Raw genomic sequence first — 16750 nt, 5'->3', positions numbered from 1 at the left:
AAGAATATTCGTAGTTTGCAAAAATCGACACTTCGAAGGAATTTCACAGAAAATCAGTCAATGGTTTCCTATGGAGGAAAATGCATGTAACTGGTAAGTAGAGTTATGTGTACTTTTGTGGTTCAGTACTGGGCTTAAAGGTAGAGAACTGGCTTCTCCCCTAATCACAGGTGAGTAATTCAGAATTCGTTATTCAGCTGATTTTAGATGAATATTTTAAAGTTTCAAAACTCCAAACTTAGAAGAAATTTCAGTGAAAATCAGTCAATGTTATCCTATGGAAGGAAAATGAGTTATCGGCTTTTAGGTAAGTACCCGAGAGGTAGAGTTAAGGTTCTGGGCATAGACTCAGGGGTCCCCCAGGGTCAGGCAGATACAGTTGGTACACCCTCAGCGGCACAGGGGCAGCTGGGTGCAGAGGTAGTTAGGCCCAATGTTATTCAATGAGAGACAGGGGGCCTTCAGTTGGTGGCTGCTGGCTAGCAGGCCACGCGGCTGTGGGAGCTGGGCTCCTGGTCACTTGCTCAGGGCAAATGGGGAAGTAGGATAGGACAAAGGTTGCACTGCCAGAGGCACTCGGGCGGCTGGGTGCTTTTGAGCCATCGGGCGCTCAATGTTATTCAATGGAGGTCTTGAAAAGGGAACAAAGGCTGCAGGCTTGGGACGGTGGATCTTCTGGAGCGACCAACACTTCGAGGGGTAAGTTGGGATCTTGGAGAATAGGTAGGCACCCAGGAGTTGGGCACAGGGGGCCATGGGGTGCAGGGGTGTCTTTTGAGGTCGGGAAATCTTACCCCTTGCAGGTCGCAGTTGGAGGGGTCCTTCGTCCTGAGGCTGCAGGCGTTGTCGGGATCGTCGAGGAGGGTCCTTGGGCACTGGATTCCAGGTCAGAATCGCCGGGGGACGTTCTCAGGGTCTTGAGTTATTCCAGCACAGGCCAGGCTTGGTGGGTGCAGAGTGTGCAGGGTTCGCGGTTCAGAGCTGATACCAGGGCTTGTTACTTGCTTTGAGAAGTACCACTGCTTGTGGGAGACCCAGGTAGTCAGAGTCACAAGGCAGTCCAGTCCTTTGGAGATTTTGAGGTTGCTGACCGCTGGAGACGCCAGGGTTTAGCGGGAGCAGGTTCGAGGGTCGACAGGCCGATAGGGCTGGGGCCAAATCAGTTGGTGTCTTCCTCTTTTTAGCAGCTGCACGGCAGGTCTTTTTGTTCCTCGCTCTTCTTTCTTGTTTTGTCATCTGGATCTAAGGAAGAAAGGTTCAGGGTGCCCCTAAATAGTACATTTAGAGGCGTTACAGGCAGGGACCAATGGGTTCCTGTCCTGGGGTGGGTACACCCCCTAGCCTGCTCCATTCCTGTGGGAGGGGGGGGGGGGAGCCTAGCTTTGATTGGGCAGGGCTCCCCATCTTCAAGATGGCCAGAGCCCGGGGACGTGCATCACCTCGCCTCTCCCACCTGAAGGGTGGAGATGGGACAGGCTGGTACACCCCCATTTCTGACATAGGGTTTCCCGCCAGTCTTCCCGCCAGAGTGGGGGTCAGAGCTGGTGGGGGGGGCAGTTGCTGAGTACAGCAAGTGGTCTGGAGAAGCTCACAAAGGCGGAATGCCTTTGAAGCTTCCCCTGCCCATCCTGGGGGAGGAGGCTTGGCACCTTGTCCCAGGATGTGCATTGTTGCAGGCCCAGGAGATCAGGGGCTCTACACCCAGGGATCCAGCAACATGTCTGCTGTGTGGCAGCCTAGGCAACCTCTCAGACAAGACTTGGATTGTAGGTTAGGTTTCAGGGGGCATCTCTTAGATGCCCTCTGTAGTGCATTTTACATTAAATCTCACACTGGTATCAGTGTGGGTTTAATGTGCTGAGAAGTTTGATATCAAACTTGTCAGCCTTCAGTGTAGCCATTATGGTACTGTGAAGTTCGTAATGACAACCTCCCAGCACCATATACTCTTAATGGCATCACTGCACTTAAAGTTTCCAGGAATGGCTCTGGGTACTGTAGGGGCACAGGGCTCATGCACCTGTGCCCACACAACTGGCATAGGGCACCCAGCTAGAGGGGTGGCTGATGTATGCCAGGGCACTGGGTTTGTGGGCATGGCACACAGGGATGTGTCTCATGTCGACTCTGTTTAGTTCTGCACCAGGACACTCAGCCTGCAAAGGCAGTGTGTGTGGGTCAGGGTACAGGGCCCCTAAGGGTGGCACAATAAGTGCTGCAACCCTTAGGGGTCTTCTCTGGTCAAAATGCCCTGGGTACAATTTACTAGGGGCTGACATGTGGCCAGAGATGCCAATTGGGTTTAGGCTTTAGCACAGTTTTTAGGGAAGGAACACAGGCCCTGGGTACCTGATTGGCAGGGACCCAGGGCACACCAAGGAAAAGTGCATTGGGTATCAGGCAAAAAGTGTGGGGGGGGGGAGAGTACTGCAACAGAAACTCACTTTCTCACACTTACTGTATTATAAGCTTGTATTATATGTACCTATGGTACCTTTAGTGATTTTTCAACTGATATTCTCAAGATTATCTGGTAAAACAATGCAAGCTGGAATCTATTCTAGTGGGTACCTTGCACCAGTCCAAACGACCCTTATTGATGGTAGGTTTAAGACAACTTTTTTTTTTCTTCAAAAAACCTTTATTGAGTAAAATTAAGGCAGACACCGTAAAGCGTACAGAATCACAGTGCATGACATGACAATTAAAAGCAAAACCTGTGCTCCATGATACATCAGCGACAAGTGTTAACACAGCAAGTGGACGTGGAAAGAGCATCACATCTCCAACCACACAAGATCCTTCCCGCCAGGAGGAATACAAACCCAGTATTGTTAGCTCTGAAGGGCCCGAAAGGAGGGGACGGAGGAGTCCGCTACAGGGAGGGCGATGCAGTCACTGGCCAGCACCGGCAGCCGCCACTGACTCCGGGCCGGCGGGGAGCGGGGGAGAGGCAGCACCACTGGGGTGGGAGCGGGAGAGGAGGTAGGCAATCAAAGGACCCGAGATATCAACAGGATGGGACCTAGCAGGCATTAAATCCCAGAACTCCGATAAGAGTGTCTGGCATCTAGAGGCGTCCTCAAGCCAACTCTCAACCTTAGGAGCCGGCCTGCGACCAGAGTACATGGCCACCCTACGCCTAGCGAGGACCAGAAGCATCGCAATCAAGCGGCAGGAGGCGTCAGGGCAGAACTTAATAAACCCCAGGAGGCACAGAGTTGGGTCAGGTTGCACTATCGTGCCAGTGATGTCAGAAATAGCGGAACAAACTGCCCTCCAGAATTCCGAGACCCTAGGACTGAGCCAGGCAAGATGCGCGAAGTCCGCAGTAGGAGCAGCACAGCGCATACAATTGTCACCAGGAATGAGCCCAAGCCTATGAAGTTGCACCGGGGTATGGTAGAACCTATGTAAAAACTTAAAATGGATCAAGCGGAGCCTGTAGTTCGGGGACAGCTTCCTAGTTTGATTACAACGATAAAGCCAATCAGCTGGCGAAATCTCGACACCAAGATCAGTTCCCCATGCCTCCCGAGCACGATCGGAGGTGATGGGGGAGGACACCAGAGTGACAGCATACAGTTTGGTAACCAGTTTGTGTGGGGACGAGGAGGTGTAAATGAGATCCAGAGCGGACATAGTGGCTGGGAGCTGTGGGAAGGTGGGGTGCAGCTTCCGACACGTGGCGCGCAGCTGGTAGAATAGGAGCGTGTCCTGCGATCCAGAGGCGTCAGGAAGGGAAAAGAAGGTGTCCTCCGGATAGAGGTCTGCCACCGTCGCAAGGTCCAGATGCGCTGCGCTCCTGGTCATACTGGAGGCCTGTAAGGAGGGAAAATCCGGGTGGTTTATGATGGGCACAGATTTAGCAGTGATCAAGGGGGCGTCTGAGAGCCGGCGCAGGCCAGACCAGGCCCACCAAAGTGTTGCGACCGTATCAACTTCAGCTCGGGCCGCACCGCTGGAGCGAACAGAGCCGTGGATAGAGGCCAGGGGGAGGCCACATCCCTCTCAACAGCAATATGAGGCTGGTAGGGGGTTGGGTGGACCCAGATATGCAGGAAACTGGCCTGAGCGCATAATGCATACAACTTGAAATTCAGCGCGCCCATTCCGCCAGCCGACATGGGGAGAGTAAGAACATCGTAAGCTACTCTAGGTTGTTTGCCCGCCCAGACCAAAGAAATGATCAGGTAACGCAATTTGCGAAAAAAGTGCGCAGTGAGGGGAATGGGGATATTTAAAAACAAGTAAAGAAATTTAGGAAGAACCACCCTTTTGGCGATGGCGATGCGACCCGCCAGAGACAGCGGGAGCCCACTCCACGATGAGATCTTGGATTCCAGCCAGTCAACCGCGCGGCCGAAGTTCGATCTCCACAAGTCATCCAAATCCAGACTGAGCCAGATGCCCAGATAACGTGTCGGACCAGAGGCCCAGACAAATGGAAAGTCAAGGGGAAAAGGCACTGTGGCGTCAGTCAGGGGGAAAAGCATCAACTTGCCCCAGTTTACCTGGATGCCCGACAACCCCCCAAACCGAATGATTTCACGGACAAGGGGGCTAAAGTTCTCCTGGGGGGTGGCGGACATAAAGCACAATGTCGTCCGCATACATTGAAACGAGTAAGGCGCGGGACGAAAAAACCAAGGCCCCTTTGAGTATAGTGCTGTCGCAGCCTATCGGCCAGGGGCTCCATAGCTATAGCAAAAAGCATGGGTGATAGCGGCACCTCTGACGCGTGTCGCGAGCAATAGCGATAGGGTCCCAAATCTGGCCGTTGATATGGAGGCGCTCAGTAGGGTTGGTATATAAGAGTCTGACATTGTGCAAGAAATGGTTGCTAAAACCCATGCGTGGCAAGATGTAGAATTAAAAGGGCCACTCCAGCGTGTCGAAAGCCTTAGTGGCGTCAAGCAAGGTGGCTACGGCTGGAAGGTCAGGATTGATTTGATGCAGGATCGAGAACATCGTGCAGAGATTGTGGAAGGTCGCCCTCCCAGGAATGAAACCAGATTAGTTGGGAAGAGTGATAGTAGGCATAAGCAGGAGAAGCGATCAGCTTAGCAAAGATTTTGTTATCGATATTTATAAGTGAAAGGGGGCGATAGGAGTCTAGGCGATCCTGGGGTTTATCGTGCTTAAGAAGGAGGGTTAATAGCGTCTCGCGCAGCGAAGGCGGAAAGGAGCTAGAGTCAAACGAGTCATTGTACATTGCAGCGAGATGTGGCTCCAGAAGAACGGCAAAAGTCTTGTAGAACGAGGCCGGCAAACCGTCCAATCCAGGGGGCTTGTCGCCGGGCAGACTGCTGATGGCTGTCAATATTATCTCTTTGCAGAACGGTTCATCAAGAAATTTGCGGTGGTAGTCTTCCAGCCAAAAAAGGCCAATGGAGTCAAAATATTGATCAAAGTCCCTCGTGGCAGGGGAGTGCCAGCAGACTAGAGTTGCGAGTAAAAATTTTTTAAAACGAGATTTCATGACTTCCGGAGAAGTAGTCCTATCGGATCCGCAAGAGCCGTGACATAGGAAGCGGCGCGCGGCTGGCGAAGAAGATTGGAGAGGTTGCGCCCCGGGCGGTCCCTCTCACCGAACAGACGTGCCCGGCCCTCCCTGCCCAGAAAAGACAGTTCGCGGTCAGCCTCTTTGGAGAATTCAGTACGTTTCTGTTGCAGCTTCGCCAGTGTCTCCGGACTAGGGATTGTAGCCTGAGCGGCCTCTAAATCTCTGATCTCCCCCTTGAGCCTCTCCAGAGTAGAGAGAATAGAACGAAGGACACCCGCCTGCTTGGAGATACTCTTGCTGCGAATAACAGCCTTGAACCCTTCCCACGAGGTGGAGGCCGACTCCACCGAGCCCACATTGAGATCGAAATATGTGGTAATCGCGGTCTGGATGTCCGCACAGAAGACGGGGTCCCGGAGGGCCGCGGGTGAAAGCCCGCCTCAGGAAATGGGGAGGACGTAGACGGAGCTGGACAGGAGCGTGGTCGGAAAAAGTGCGAGCCATGTGCCTCACGTCGGAAAGTGAGGATAGTACATCCGGGGAGGTCAGCCAGAAGTCCTTGCGAGACCAGCAGCCCCGTGCGCCAGTGAAGCAAGTGCCATCTTGCACCTTGGGGAAGGAATGACGCCAGACGTCGTAGAGGGCATTTTCGGTGCATATAGCCGAAAGAGCCGAAGCAGAACGCGGGTGAAAGGAGTGGGAGCCCGACCGGTCCAGAGCCGCAGAAGGCACAACATTAAAGTCACCGCCCAAGATGACCGCCGCAGGACCGCAAGAAGAGATGAGGTGCGTCTGGGTTGTCAACGCTACAGCCATATACTGCGGCAATGGTAACAGGTTGCACCAGTTGCAGGCCCTGGAGAATCACATATCTACCCTCCGGGTCAAGGATTATCTGTCCGTCTGCCAATGGAGACCCCGACGCATCAATATAGAGACGCCCCTGGTGTATGAGGAATAGGTGGCAGAGTGAGATCCCCCCCAATACCTGGAGCGGAGTTTGGAAACAGTCCCCGGCAACAGGTGGGTCTCTTGAAGGAGACATATCAACTTTATGGTGCTGTAAACAGGAGTGGATCAGGCGGGCTTTACGATGGTCATTCAAACTCCGGATATTCCAGGACCAACATACCAACTCAGCCATGATGTGACGGTTGTGACACTGGCAACAGGCGCATCAGCGGCGAGGCCGCCCAGAGGAGCGCAAACAAACACAGGAGAAGAGAAGGAGGGGGAACAGGGTAAATAATGTAGAGCAAACGTGACTGGGTGGGGGGGGGAACACGGCAGCAATGAGCGCATAGATAGTGCCAGGGACACCGAGGACTGCGAGGTATCGCGAAGGCCGAGCCCCAGGTGACACTAAGGGGAGATGACACAGTGGGAGTGAATGTGATACAAGGAGAAACAGGGTTACCTGAAACTGAAGGAGCAAAGGCAAGGTAAACAGCGCAATGAAACATAGCATACCGCACTGAACACGGACAGCCAGAGCAATGAGCAAAGCACAGTGTACAAAACATGACCAATAAAATCAGGAGCAATTAACCAAGGCATCAAGCATGATACAGTGTCAATAGAAATGTATGCAAAGACCAAGTGAAATAATAATACAATGGCGACTTGAAGCCGTCTTCCCATTGGAGGTACAAAACAACTCACCACCACCCCCCACCCCCCACCCCCACACCCCCAATGTCCCCAACCAGTTTCAACACAAGAACCACAAACCATAAGACCCCAAGATATCCACCCACTCCAACCCCCCCAAACAGGCTGAGAGGACCACCCCACCCCACCCCACCCCACCCCACCCCTGGGACCCAAAACTTGGAGAGGGTGACAAAACATCAGGAGTGGGAATCATCCCATGGGAGGCATGGCAGGACTCGGCGAACACCCCTGCTGTAGAGCAGGGTGGCCAAGCACGGGTAAATGGCAGCATCAGAAACCAAAATCATATTGAACAATAATCAAGGTCTGCACAGACAGCCAAAATAGCTACTACAGCTATCACCAACTTGTGAGGGCTTAAGAATAGAAGCAGCATGGTCTCTTTCAGATAACATAGCAAAAGTCAAGGCCCCCGCATGTGGGGATAGGGAATAAGCCTAATATGAAGAATAGCATGACAATAACCGTGCGCATGTAAAACAAGATTAACCCAGCCCACACAGTTAGTCATTATCACTTAAGCGGTTGGCGGCTTCGAGCGAAGACTCGGGGTGGAGAGGATTTGGATTCCTTATCGAGTTTTTTGGCAAAGGCGAGCGCCTCCCGCGGGTCAGGAAAAAGAAGTGTCTTGGAACCTTGGCAGACCCTCAGCTTCGCCGGATAGACCAAGCAGTAGGGGACCTCGTGCTTTTGGAGGATACGTTCAGCTGGCAAACTCTTCTGGCGGCCTGGACGGACAAGGTGTAATCAGGGTAAAAGGACAGGGTGTTGCCCTGGTGCGTGATGGTGCCCTTGTCGCGCGCCGCCTGGAGGATGGCGTCGCAATCTCAAAACTTCAGGATCTTCGCCACTATGGGACGGGGGGGGCAGACCCAGGACGCGGGCCAGGGGACCGATGGGCTCGCTCCACGACAAAGGAGAGAGGAAATCCCCAAAGAGTTCCTTAATGAGTTTTTCAAAGTAGTCCTCCATCCTGGAAATGTTGGAGGACTCTGGCAGGCCCGTGAGGCGGAGGTTACTCAGACCAGAGCGAGCCTCTAAATCTTCATTCTTTTCTCGAGTGACGGCCAAGATCTTATCCATCTGTAGCAGCTTCTGCCTATCCTGGGTGGCCGCATCCTCCGCATCGGAAACCCTGGTCTCAACATGAAGGAGTCTGTTGTCGTGGGAGTCCACTCGGGCCTTTACCGAATCAAGGCGAGCAGACAGCTGATCCAGCTGGGAGGCGGGGACGGTTGACTTGACTTAGAGCATTATCGCCTTGAGGTCGTCATCCCGACGTGGAGGGGGTTCCATCGACCCGGCCGACTCGACACCCTCAGAGCTCGCGCCGTCCTGACGAGAGGATTTACGGAGTTCAAAGGCGATCTTGGGCTGCTTTGGGTCTGACTTCCCCATGGCGAAACACTGCACTGTAGGGCCACAAGAAGCGCAGAGGGAAGATAATAGCGGCAGCACGATAATCAACAAGCAAACAGCAGCCGGAGGAAGAGAGTCCAGCGGGGAGGGCAAACCAGAGCTGTCGCACCAGCACCATGTAGATCACAGAAGTAGGTAAGCTACGCTCGGGAGAGGCTAGAAGAGCAGTCCATGCCGGGCCACCACCAGCAGAAGAGGGAAAGGTGAAGACCGGAGCATGCCACAGTATGGGGGGACTCTAAGCCGGAGTGGCGGGCGGTGATGGCCAGAGCAGCGCAGGCCCAACTACCCCAGGAGGTGCAATCCAAAACGCGGAGAGCGATGACCCAAAGCAGGAGGCATCTGATAGAAGGGCAACAGTAACGTGCAGGGCCCCCAGTCTGGGTCAGGAGGAGGGAGGCTCCGGCCCACCTCGAAAGGCCGCAGCCAGAGGTCCTAGGGGCTTACTTGCGCTCCAAATGTCCGTGCTCCAGGTGTCAGGGAGGGCAGAGGAAAGGCGGAATGCAGAGGGGCCCAGACATCAACCGCCCGGACCAGCGGCTATAGAGGCTTGGCAGCAGAATGTTCGGCCCTGAGGTGCCTCCGCAGCAGACCACCGTGGCAGCAATGGACGTCGCCGAACCAGTCCTACAAGCAATGTGGGCCCAGGGTGGTGCAAGGCCGCAGTACCACCACCGCACACCGCAACACAGCCGGGCAGCAGCGGGACCCAGTGTGGGAGGAGCCGGAGGCAGCCGAGGCGCAGTGACAAGCCCCCCCCCACGCACAGTACAATGGGGGCATGCGGAGAGCATCCGCAAGCGCCCGCCGGAGGGGAGGCACCAGCGGGGGTAGCATGGGCGGCACGACAACCACAGAGCCTAGCCCCAGCGGCGCCGCGCCCATGCAGGGCCGCGGCAGAGAACCAGGCCGCAACCGGGCAAAAGGCCAGGCCGCGGCGCCCCGAGACAGGCCACGCAGCGAGCAGCCTCACCAGAGGACCGCGTCAGCATCGGCGCGACCTACCGCGTCACACAAGTCGGGCTGCCGCCTGGAGGACCAGCGCACCACGGCCCTGGAGAAGGCGCGGGCAGCCACACAGCGAACAGGCCAAGCTCCAGCCACGGGACCAGGATCTCTGCCGAGGGAGCACCCAGGAACTCAGGACCGGGATCGGTAGGTGCGCCGCAAGCCAGGCGACTGATGGCAGACGTAGTTGTGCAGCAGGAGCGGCGATTACTGCAGGATCGTGGCAGATTGTTGTGCTTGGCTGGCAGAGCCCACAAGAGTGCGGCCATCTTGTCGCCGGCCAAGCGTCGCCCCCAGGTTTAAGACAACCTTTATAGAAAGTGATCCTAGTGGTGGCCGTGGAGAACAGCCTTCAGGCTAAGTTTTGAAGGAATGTAAATCAGCTTGTTTTACCAGTCTATAATCTCTTGAATAATCAAATGATAGTACACCACACAAGGTATATATATAAAATATATGTATTTATTCTAAACACAACCTCTCCAGTCTCTTTATGAGGTAGAGGTAAAAGTACAATACCAGAACTTAAATAGCCCACAGTAAATTAGCACAGTATACGCTTTGCCCTAGGGGCCTCACAAACCATAAAGTAAGAAAGTGGTATAAGTATCGCTGTAAGCATAGAAACAAGGCCTAGGGCCTGTAGAACCACTGGGCAACCAGGAACCACCCAAGGTAGGAACGCAGGAGACCCAAGGGGGACGCAAGCAGTGTCTAAACACAGCCGCGAATCACAATTGACTTCTATGGCAAAAGTTTAAGTTACAAAGTTAAAGATTTAGGATACTTAGGAGTGGAATGCGAGGGAACCCCTTCAGTACTAGACACTTCGAGAGTCAAGACCACAGGAGCACTGAAGTACTCGTGATACCTCACCAAGGGAAGCAGGGTGCATAGGTGTCTTTTCCTGTCAGGTTTCATCTTCGATTCCTATGGAGAGCTGCAAAGAAGTGCTGCAGGCGACCAGGAGAAAAGTGTTCTGTTGGATCCAAGGATGGATCAGAGCTCAGAAGAACCTGAAAGCAGAGGGGACAGAGTCTGGGTCACTAGCCAGTGACCAGGATGGCGACAAGAAGATGGCAGCCGATGTTGGGGGCTTTCAAGTGATACAGGTGAAGCTTGTCTCTTCAGCCACGAGGTCTAGAAGGCGTCAACAATGACCAGGAGCTGGATTCGATCTGTCCCACAAAGCATGTCGAGTGCTGCCGCGTCAGTTTCTGGATTGGCCCAAACAAGCCTTGGCAACAGCAACCCACCAAGATGACAAGACTGGCTTTGGTGCAGACCAGCAAGGTCTAAGGGACTCACCCTTTGGAGGGGAGTCAGGGCACGTCTGGAGCAACCAGGGAAGCCCAAGAAACAAAGGATTATCCTTCATGGGGACCCACCGGTCAACAGACTAGGGATCGCGAAGGAGCCTCTAGCTGAAATGCAGGAAGCGGGCCCACCGAACACTCGTGGAGTGTAGGCCTCGGAGCTTCGGTGCAAAAGGTGCTCCGGGCAGGGGCTTCAAGTACCCCAATGCACAACTTTGGAAAACTTCGGGAAGTAGGTGCAGTTGCAAAATTGCAGGATGCCCAGGAGTTCCGGCCCCACATCTTGTGATAGCTACTGGTCTCAGCTCTGCGGGAACTCGTGTCAGCCTCGGAGATGTCTGGAAGTCCGGGTCCTGTGTCGCAGATTCTTCGGGATCTGTCGGGAGCCTTGAAAATGCAGACCGGCAAGATGCTTCTTCTGTGCCTGTTTGAACAGGGAGGTCACTCCCTACTTATTTATTTATAAAGTTTTGACCTCAAGGGAGATTTCTTCAGTCTTCCAGTCGAAATGGAATGTCGTAGGTCCAAGATTTATGTATCGGAGTTTCGTCCAGGGTAATCTAAAGTCCTAGGGACTGGGTTCTAAAATATTTATACTAAGTTTAGGGGTTGGACTAACTCTAGGGTCCCACCTATGGGAGGACCTGGGGAGGGGGTGGTTACACCCCTTCCCCTCTGTCCAGTTTCGCGCCAGAGCTGGGGATGAGTGCCCCAGCAACTGGTTTGAACTGGGAAATGCACGGACCACCTTGTGTGCCACAGGCAGTGTCTGAAAAGCATTCACTGAATGCAACCCACCCTGCCCCAATACACTAAAGCCTGTCTGGGGAGGTGCTGGCACCTCCTTGGACAGGAAACCTATTGTCCAAGCCTCCCCTACCAGAGTTTCGTCCAGCAGCAGGAGGTCAGACTTGTGTCTGTGGCAGCAGCATCCATTTTGTGATGCTGAGGCTCTTTTAAACATTTACCAGGTATACCAGTGGGTACAGGTCTTCTCCCTCTAGAAGGGTGGAATCCTACCCCCGCCGCCAGAACTGGCGGGGGGTAGGATTCCAAAGTGTTTGACACCAAACATGACATGTTTTGATAAAGCCAACCCAAAGTTAGCATTTACCGCGAGGTTATAATGCACTTAAGAGTATATGGTATAGCCATATCATAGAACAGCTATAAGGAAGGGTTTCCGAAAGCTGCAGAGGGGCTCAGCTCATGCTAGGGCACCCTCTAACACAAAATCGAGCACTCTGCCTTCAGGATTGTCAAGGCCTGTCATATCAGTGACTTATAGGTTAATATGTGTCTATATGTATAGGTAGATATAGGCATACTATATCTAAGCAAGGGTTGCTTACACCACCTTTACCTAGCTTGCAAGTGCAGACCTGTGGTGCCATTTTGGAAGGCTTCCCAGGGGTGGCATAATGCATGCTTCAGCCCCTGGTAGGCCTCTGGGCTACCTATGCCGTTGGTACCTAAGGTACCATATATACTAGGGGCTCACAAGGTGACCTAGTAACCAATCTGGTATGTACCTAATGTACATGCAATGAATTTAGAGAGAACAGCTCGGCTGTGGTCCTGATTAGCAGGGCAACAGCCAGACTAAAGTAGATAAACCAGTGAAACACAGCAAAAAGTGGCGGTAACCATAGGAAGCAGATCCAACTCTCCCTACACACAACAAATGAAGCAATTCACTCAGTAGGCAATGCAGCGTCATTTGTTGCTGTTGGGTTGGCTGTTTAGCTGTTTTGACTGGCAGCTGTCAGTAGATCAAATTTAAATTGATCAAAACCCCACCTTTCAGATTTCTTGGACTTACTCCCTTAGCCCAGAAGGGCTCCAACCATCTTATTCTGAGAAGTGGAAGACCAACACATTCTAATTGACTGTAAAAGAACATGTCAATGAAGGCACAGCTTCTGAAAGTGTTGATATTACAGCAATGCTTTTGCTCCTCAGACAGAGTAGTGGTCCATTTTGCCAAAGTTACCATATCATATGAAGTTTGCTAACTAAGCCATCCACTTTAACCAGGCCACCTACATTAGTCCACTATAAAACATCAGTCTTCTTTGAACTGGTCTACCTCTATTACATTGGCCCACAAACCCAGGAAAATCAATACAAATACATGTTGGTTACCACAAATTATTGGTGTCAGCTTATTTGAGTTAGGCACTCCACATTAAACAGTAATGCACACAAAAAAATAATAGGTGGAAGGGATGCCTGAACACTTGTCCTGGTGTGTTTACCTGATTCCAACTCAGCTCATTCTTTCATAGTCCTGTGGGAAGGAGTCAACTGACTGAGGCAACATAGAGGGGGAAAGCTGTTCATAAGTAGATACTGGAAGAGAAGTAGGTGTACAGCACTGCTCTGATCCAGTGAAGTCAGTTTTTCTAGAACAAAGAGGGAAGGGCTACAAGAGAGCACTGGTTGATGCTCCAGGGCTCAAATGTTAAGCTAAACCCAGGGAAAGATGGGTGAAGGAGGGGAAAAGTTTTGTACAACCTGATGGGACGCAGAGAAAGTTCAGGTGAGAACCAGGGGAAGTGGAAGCGGTCCGGAACTCTTGTTGACTGCCTGAACTGGGTCTCCAACTATGGCATCGGGAAACCTGGAGAACACAGGCACAAGGGGCTGGCAGGGCCACCATTTGAGGAGGCAGCTAGGTGGGCCCCCTACTTGAGGTTGGCCTGGGGGCTGCATCACAGGACTGACTGCTACATAGTGGTGCTCCCTTTTAACTACATGAAACAAGAAGTTTGGTTTGAGGAATATATGTAAGTAAGGCAGAGGGAAAACAGACGTTCACACTAAAGTAGCACTCCCCACTTTTGGTTACACATCCTTTCTAAGTGATTAAGGAAGACTTGAACTGATGGGGGAGAATTTGATACTCCTGGCTTAGAGCCAGTAAACTATGTGAAGAATGCACCTGCACTTCAATCAAAGAAATGAAAAATCTATGGCTGGAGGCCTCTTTGTGGCATCTGGGAAGATATAAATGAGTGGACGGACTGTGCTGAATTTTCTCACAAAAGGACACTTTCGGAACAAAGTAAGAAAGGACAAGCTTGAGGACCATGTGATTTAGAGCGCTAGCAGTTAGCCTGAAGAAATGTGATTTGAAACTCAAGCTGTTGATTAGAGTACTTTGGCAAGGTGCTGAGTATATCTGATGTGTAGTCCTCTAATAGTCATTGAAGGGGTATGCACTTGTCTTTTGGACCAATGGCCGGCTTTTGCTTTCAAATTGAGAGCAGAGGCAATAAACGTAGTGGCAACACAGCTCCAATTTTCTCATCTGTTAAAACCAGAATTGAACACAGTGATAAAAAGGGTGAATGGCACACTTGAGCAGGCCTCGAGTTTGATGGTGTTAAGTAATAATACATCTTGGATACACAATCAATAAATTGCTCAATGCAATCTAAATGGTCTGGCCAAAGTATTTACTATCTATCCACACACTGAAATGTTGTATGGCTATATATAGTATATGATGCAGGATTTGAAGGAGACCAGCTATGCTCCAACCTGCTCCACCCAATCTGCAGCCAGAAGTACTGGCTGAATAACAAAAGCCAAGCAATCTCGTCCATAAACACTCTGGTGCCAAATAAATCCACCACATTTCGGACAACTTCATGAAATTGTTACAGATGTGGTTGCATCACCATTCAATTCCACCAATAACTACAAAGATTGAAAGTCTATTTTTGATGTTCAAGTTATAACTGTTAAATTAAACAGAACAGGTACCTGCTTTTCTCAAGATGATGGACCTTAGACCTCTGGTTATTCATGAGAAGAGCAAGCACACTGGTTATTCATAGTCACTTTAGAGTGCCTGCCACTTGGTAATTAATCTTTCATTTTGACTCCTTCCTTTTAAAGGTCTCTCTAAAGGTAAAATTTGCCATTACCTGCTTTCAGCTTTATAAAACTAAGCAGAGAATTATTTCCTTGCATTCGATGAACTTTGAAAATATTAGATGTAACTTCTATCGGAATTATGGAAAATCTACATCTAGGTTGGACCTCGATAAATACCTTTTCATAAGTATTGAAAATATACAAGGTTAATGCAGTAAGACTTGCAATTGACGTACTCTGCCACACATACATCTCTTTTCATCGATCCAAGCTGGTTCGGCTGCCAGTTGCAAAACAGATTGCCTTTAAATTAATCCTTATATTAACACACTATCTCAGTTGACTACCCAACATTTTTGTAAAATCTGTTTTCTTTCTATATATCTTTACTGACTCCTCGTTCCTCTTGTTGCACCCATCCTTACTAACTAAATGTTGCCATACTCTTATTGGGAGCATAACTTATGTTGTCACAGCACACCACCACAACTCACTTTCAGTTGCCCAAAGTAATACACAGAATCAAATTCTCTTTCATACACAGCTAAGAACTTAGGTTTTCTTTCCCGATTTTGTCCTGCTTCCTCCATGATCGCCTGTTGCTGCAGCCAAACACATGTTGAGCATCAGTGCTGTTTATAGGGTCCTTTTAATTATGATAATCTTAATAACAATAAGACATTATAGTCACAAATGCAGTACAGCTACTTTGTTGTGCTTTAACCATTTACTCATTACAAATCAAAGCCTTAACGCACAAGCAAGATCAGAGAGGGACTCACTGAACTGGTTGCAAAAAGGGAACAAAGTGTAGGGAGCGACGTCCACGGTTTAAAAATGTGTGCGTTGGGATAAGGTGTTTAGAAACTTAAAATACAATTAACACTTATAAAAGCCTTGCTAGCAAAATTGGGATTTGAACATATCCTATGCCATTAGGCATTAAACATATATGAGCATTTTCAACTGAATAATAAACTCCATCATGGTAGATATCTCTCAAAAGGACGACTAAGCGCAAAAACTCAAATGTTCAATGTGTACTCACTCAGCTTAACAGAGCCATCCATTCCCAGGAGCACGTTATCACTCTTTATATCTCTGTGAATTACTTGATTGGCGTGTAAAAATTCCAAAGCCTGCAAACACTGCATTTACAAACAGAAACACAAATGTATTAAATGAAAATCTCAATGTTCTGAATGTGCATAAAAGACTTACAACAGACAATACAGTAAATTGGCTAGAAGGAAGAGGCCTGCCTTCACAAGGACAAGAAAGGACCTTCTACATAGCTTGCTGAGAAACAAAAGGAAGTGAGGGGGCTATTGACCAATATGCGAACAGTACTTAGATATTTTTGTTTGAGACAATATTGATTAGTAAATGGAGATATGTTGATTTAAAAAAAAAAAGTGGTATATGGCAACTACTTCGATGTGCGAGAGGAAATACTGACCAGACAGCAAAATCAAATTACAGCAGTCGATAAGAGTATAAAGTGAGCATTCACGGATAATGTTAAAGAAAAACTTCTGGTAGAAGTGTAACACACATTCAAAGCAATTTGAAAGTCTGAGTTTACTATTTGTGTAACGGCTCAAGAGTTTTTCTTGCAAACTTCCATTGTTGTCTCCTAAATTTACACTGGAAATAAAACCCATGTTGGCAAAGCCAATAGGTCTGGCTTTTATTGGAGTAAGTGCTTGGTAACAGTTGAGAGAATGAATGGAATGGAAAGAAAATACCAAAGGGAAGCAACATCTTGGACTACAACAACATGGAAGCCGGGAGTGAGCCTCTTTGCTCAGAAAACATTAACAGAGTAAAGCTGTACCCTCAAACTAAAGTGTCACGAAAATGAGTTAAAAGATGTACTGTCCTTTTTAAGTGGTACACATAAAAGGCATGCACAGCAAAATATTGCGTATTATATACTTTT

The 16750-nt window shown here is 50.1% G+C and overlaps 1 protein-coding gene across 3 annotated transcripts in view; it reads right to left on the bottom strand.

The window, feature by feature from the left end:
* The window catches only part of PAK2 (p21 (RAC1) activated kinase 2), a 1025622-nt gene that overhangs the window by 104492 nt on the left and 904380 nt on the right, over positions 1 to 16750 (bottom strand). For all 3 annotated transcript variants that reach the window (XM_086943970.1, XM_086943969.1, XM_086943968.1), the window contains exon 12: positions 15857 to 15956. In XM_086943970.1, coding sequence (XP_086800096.1) covers positions 15857 to 15956 — 100 coding nt within the window. The remainder of the gene's footprint in view (positions 1 to 15856; positions 15957 to 16750) is intronic.

The sequence above is a fragment of the Lissotriton vulgaris genome, chromosome 11 (genome assembly GCF_964263255.1).
Source record: "Lissotriton vulgaris chromosome 11, aLisVul1.2, whole genome shotgun sequence".
NCBI classification, from domain to species: domain Eukaryota; kingdom Metazoa; phylum Chordata; class Amphibia; order Caudata; family Salamandridae; genus Lissotriton; species Lissotriton vulgaris.
The sequence above is the reverse complement of the archived record's forward strand: the minus strand, read 5'-3'. Positions and strand labels throughout refer to the sequence as shown.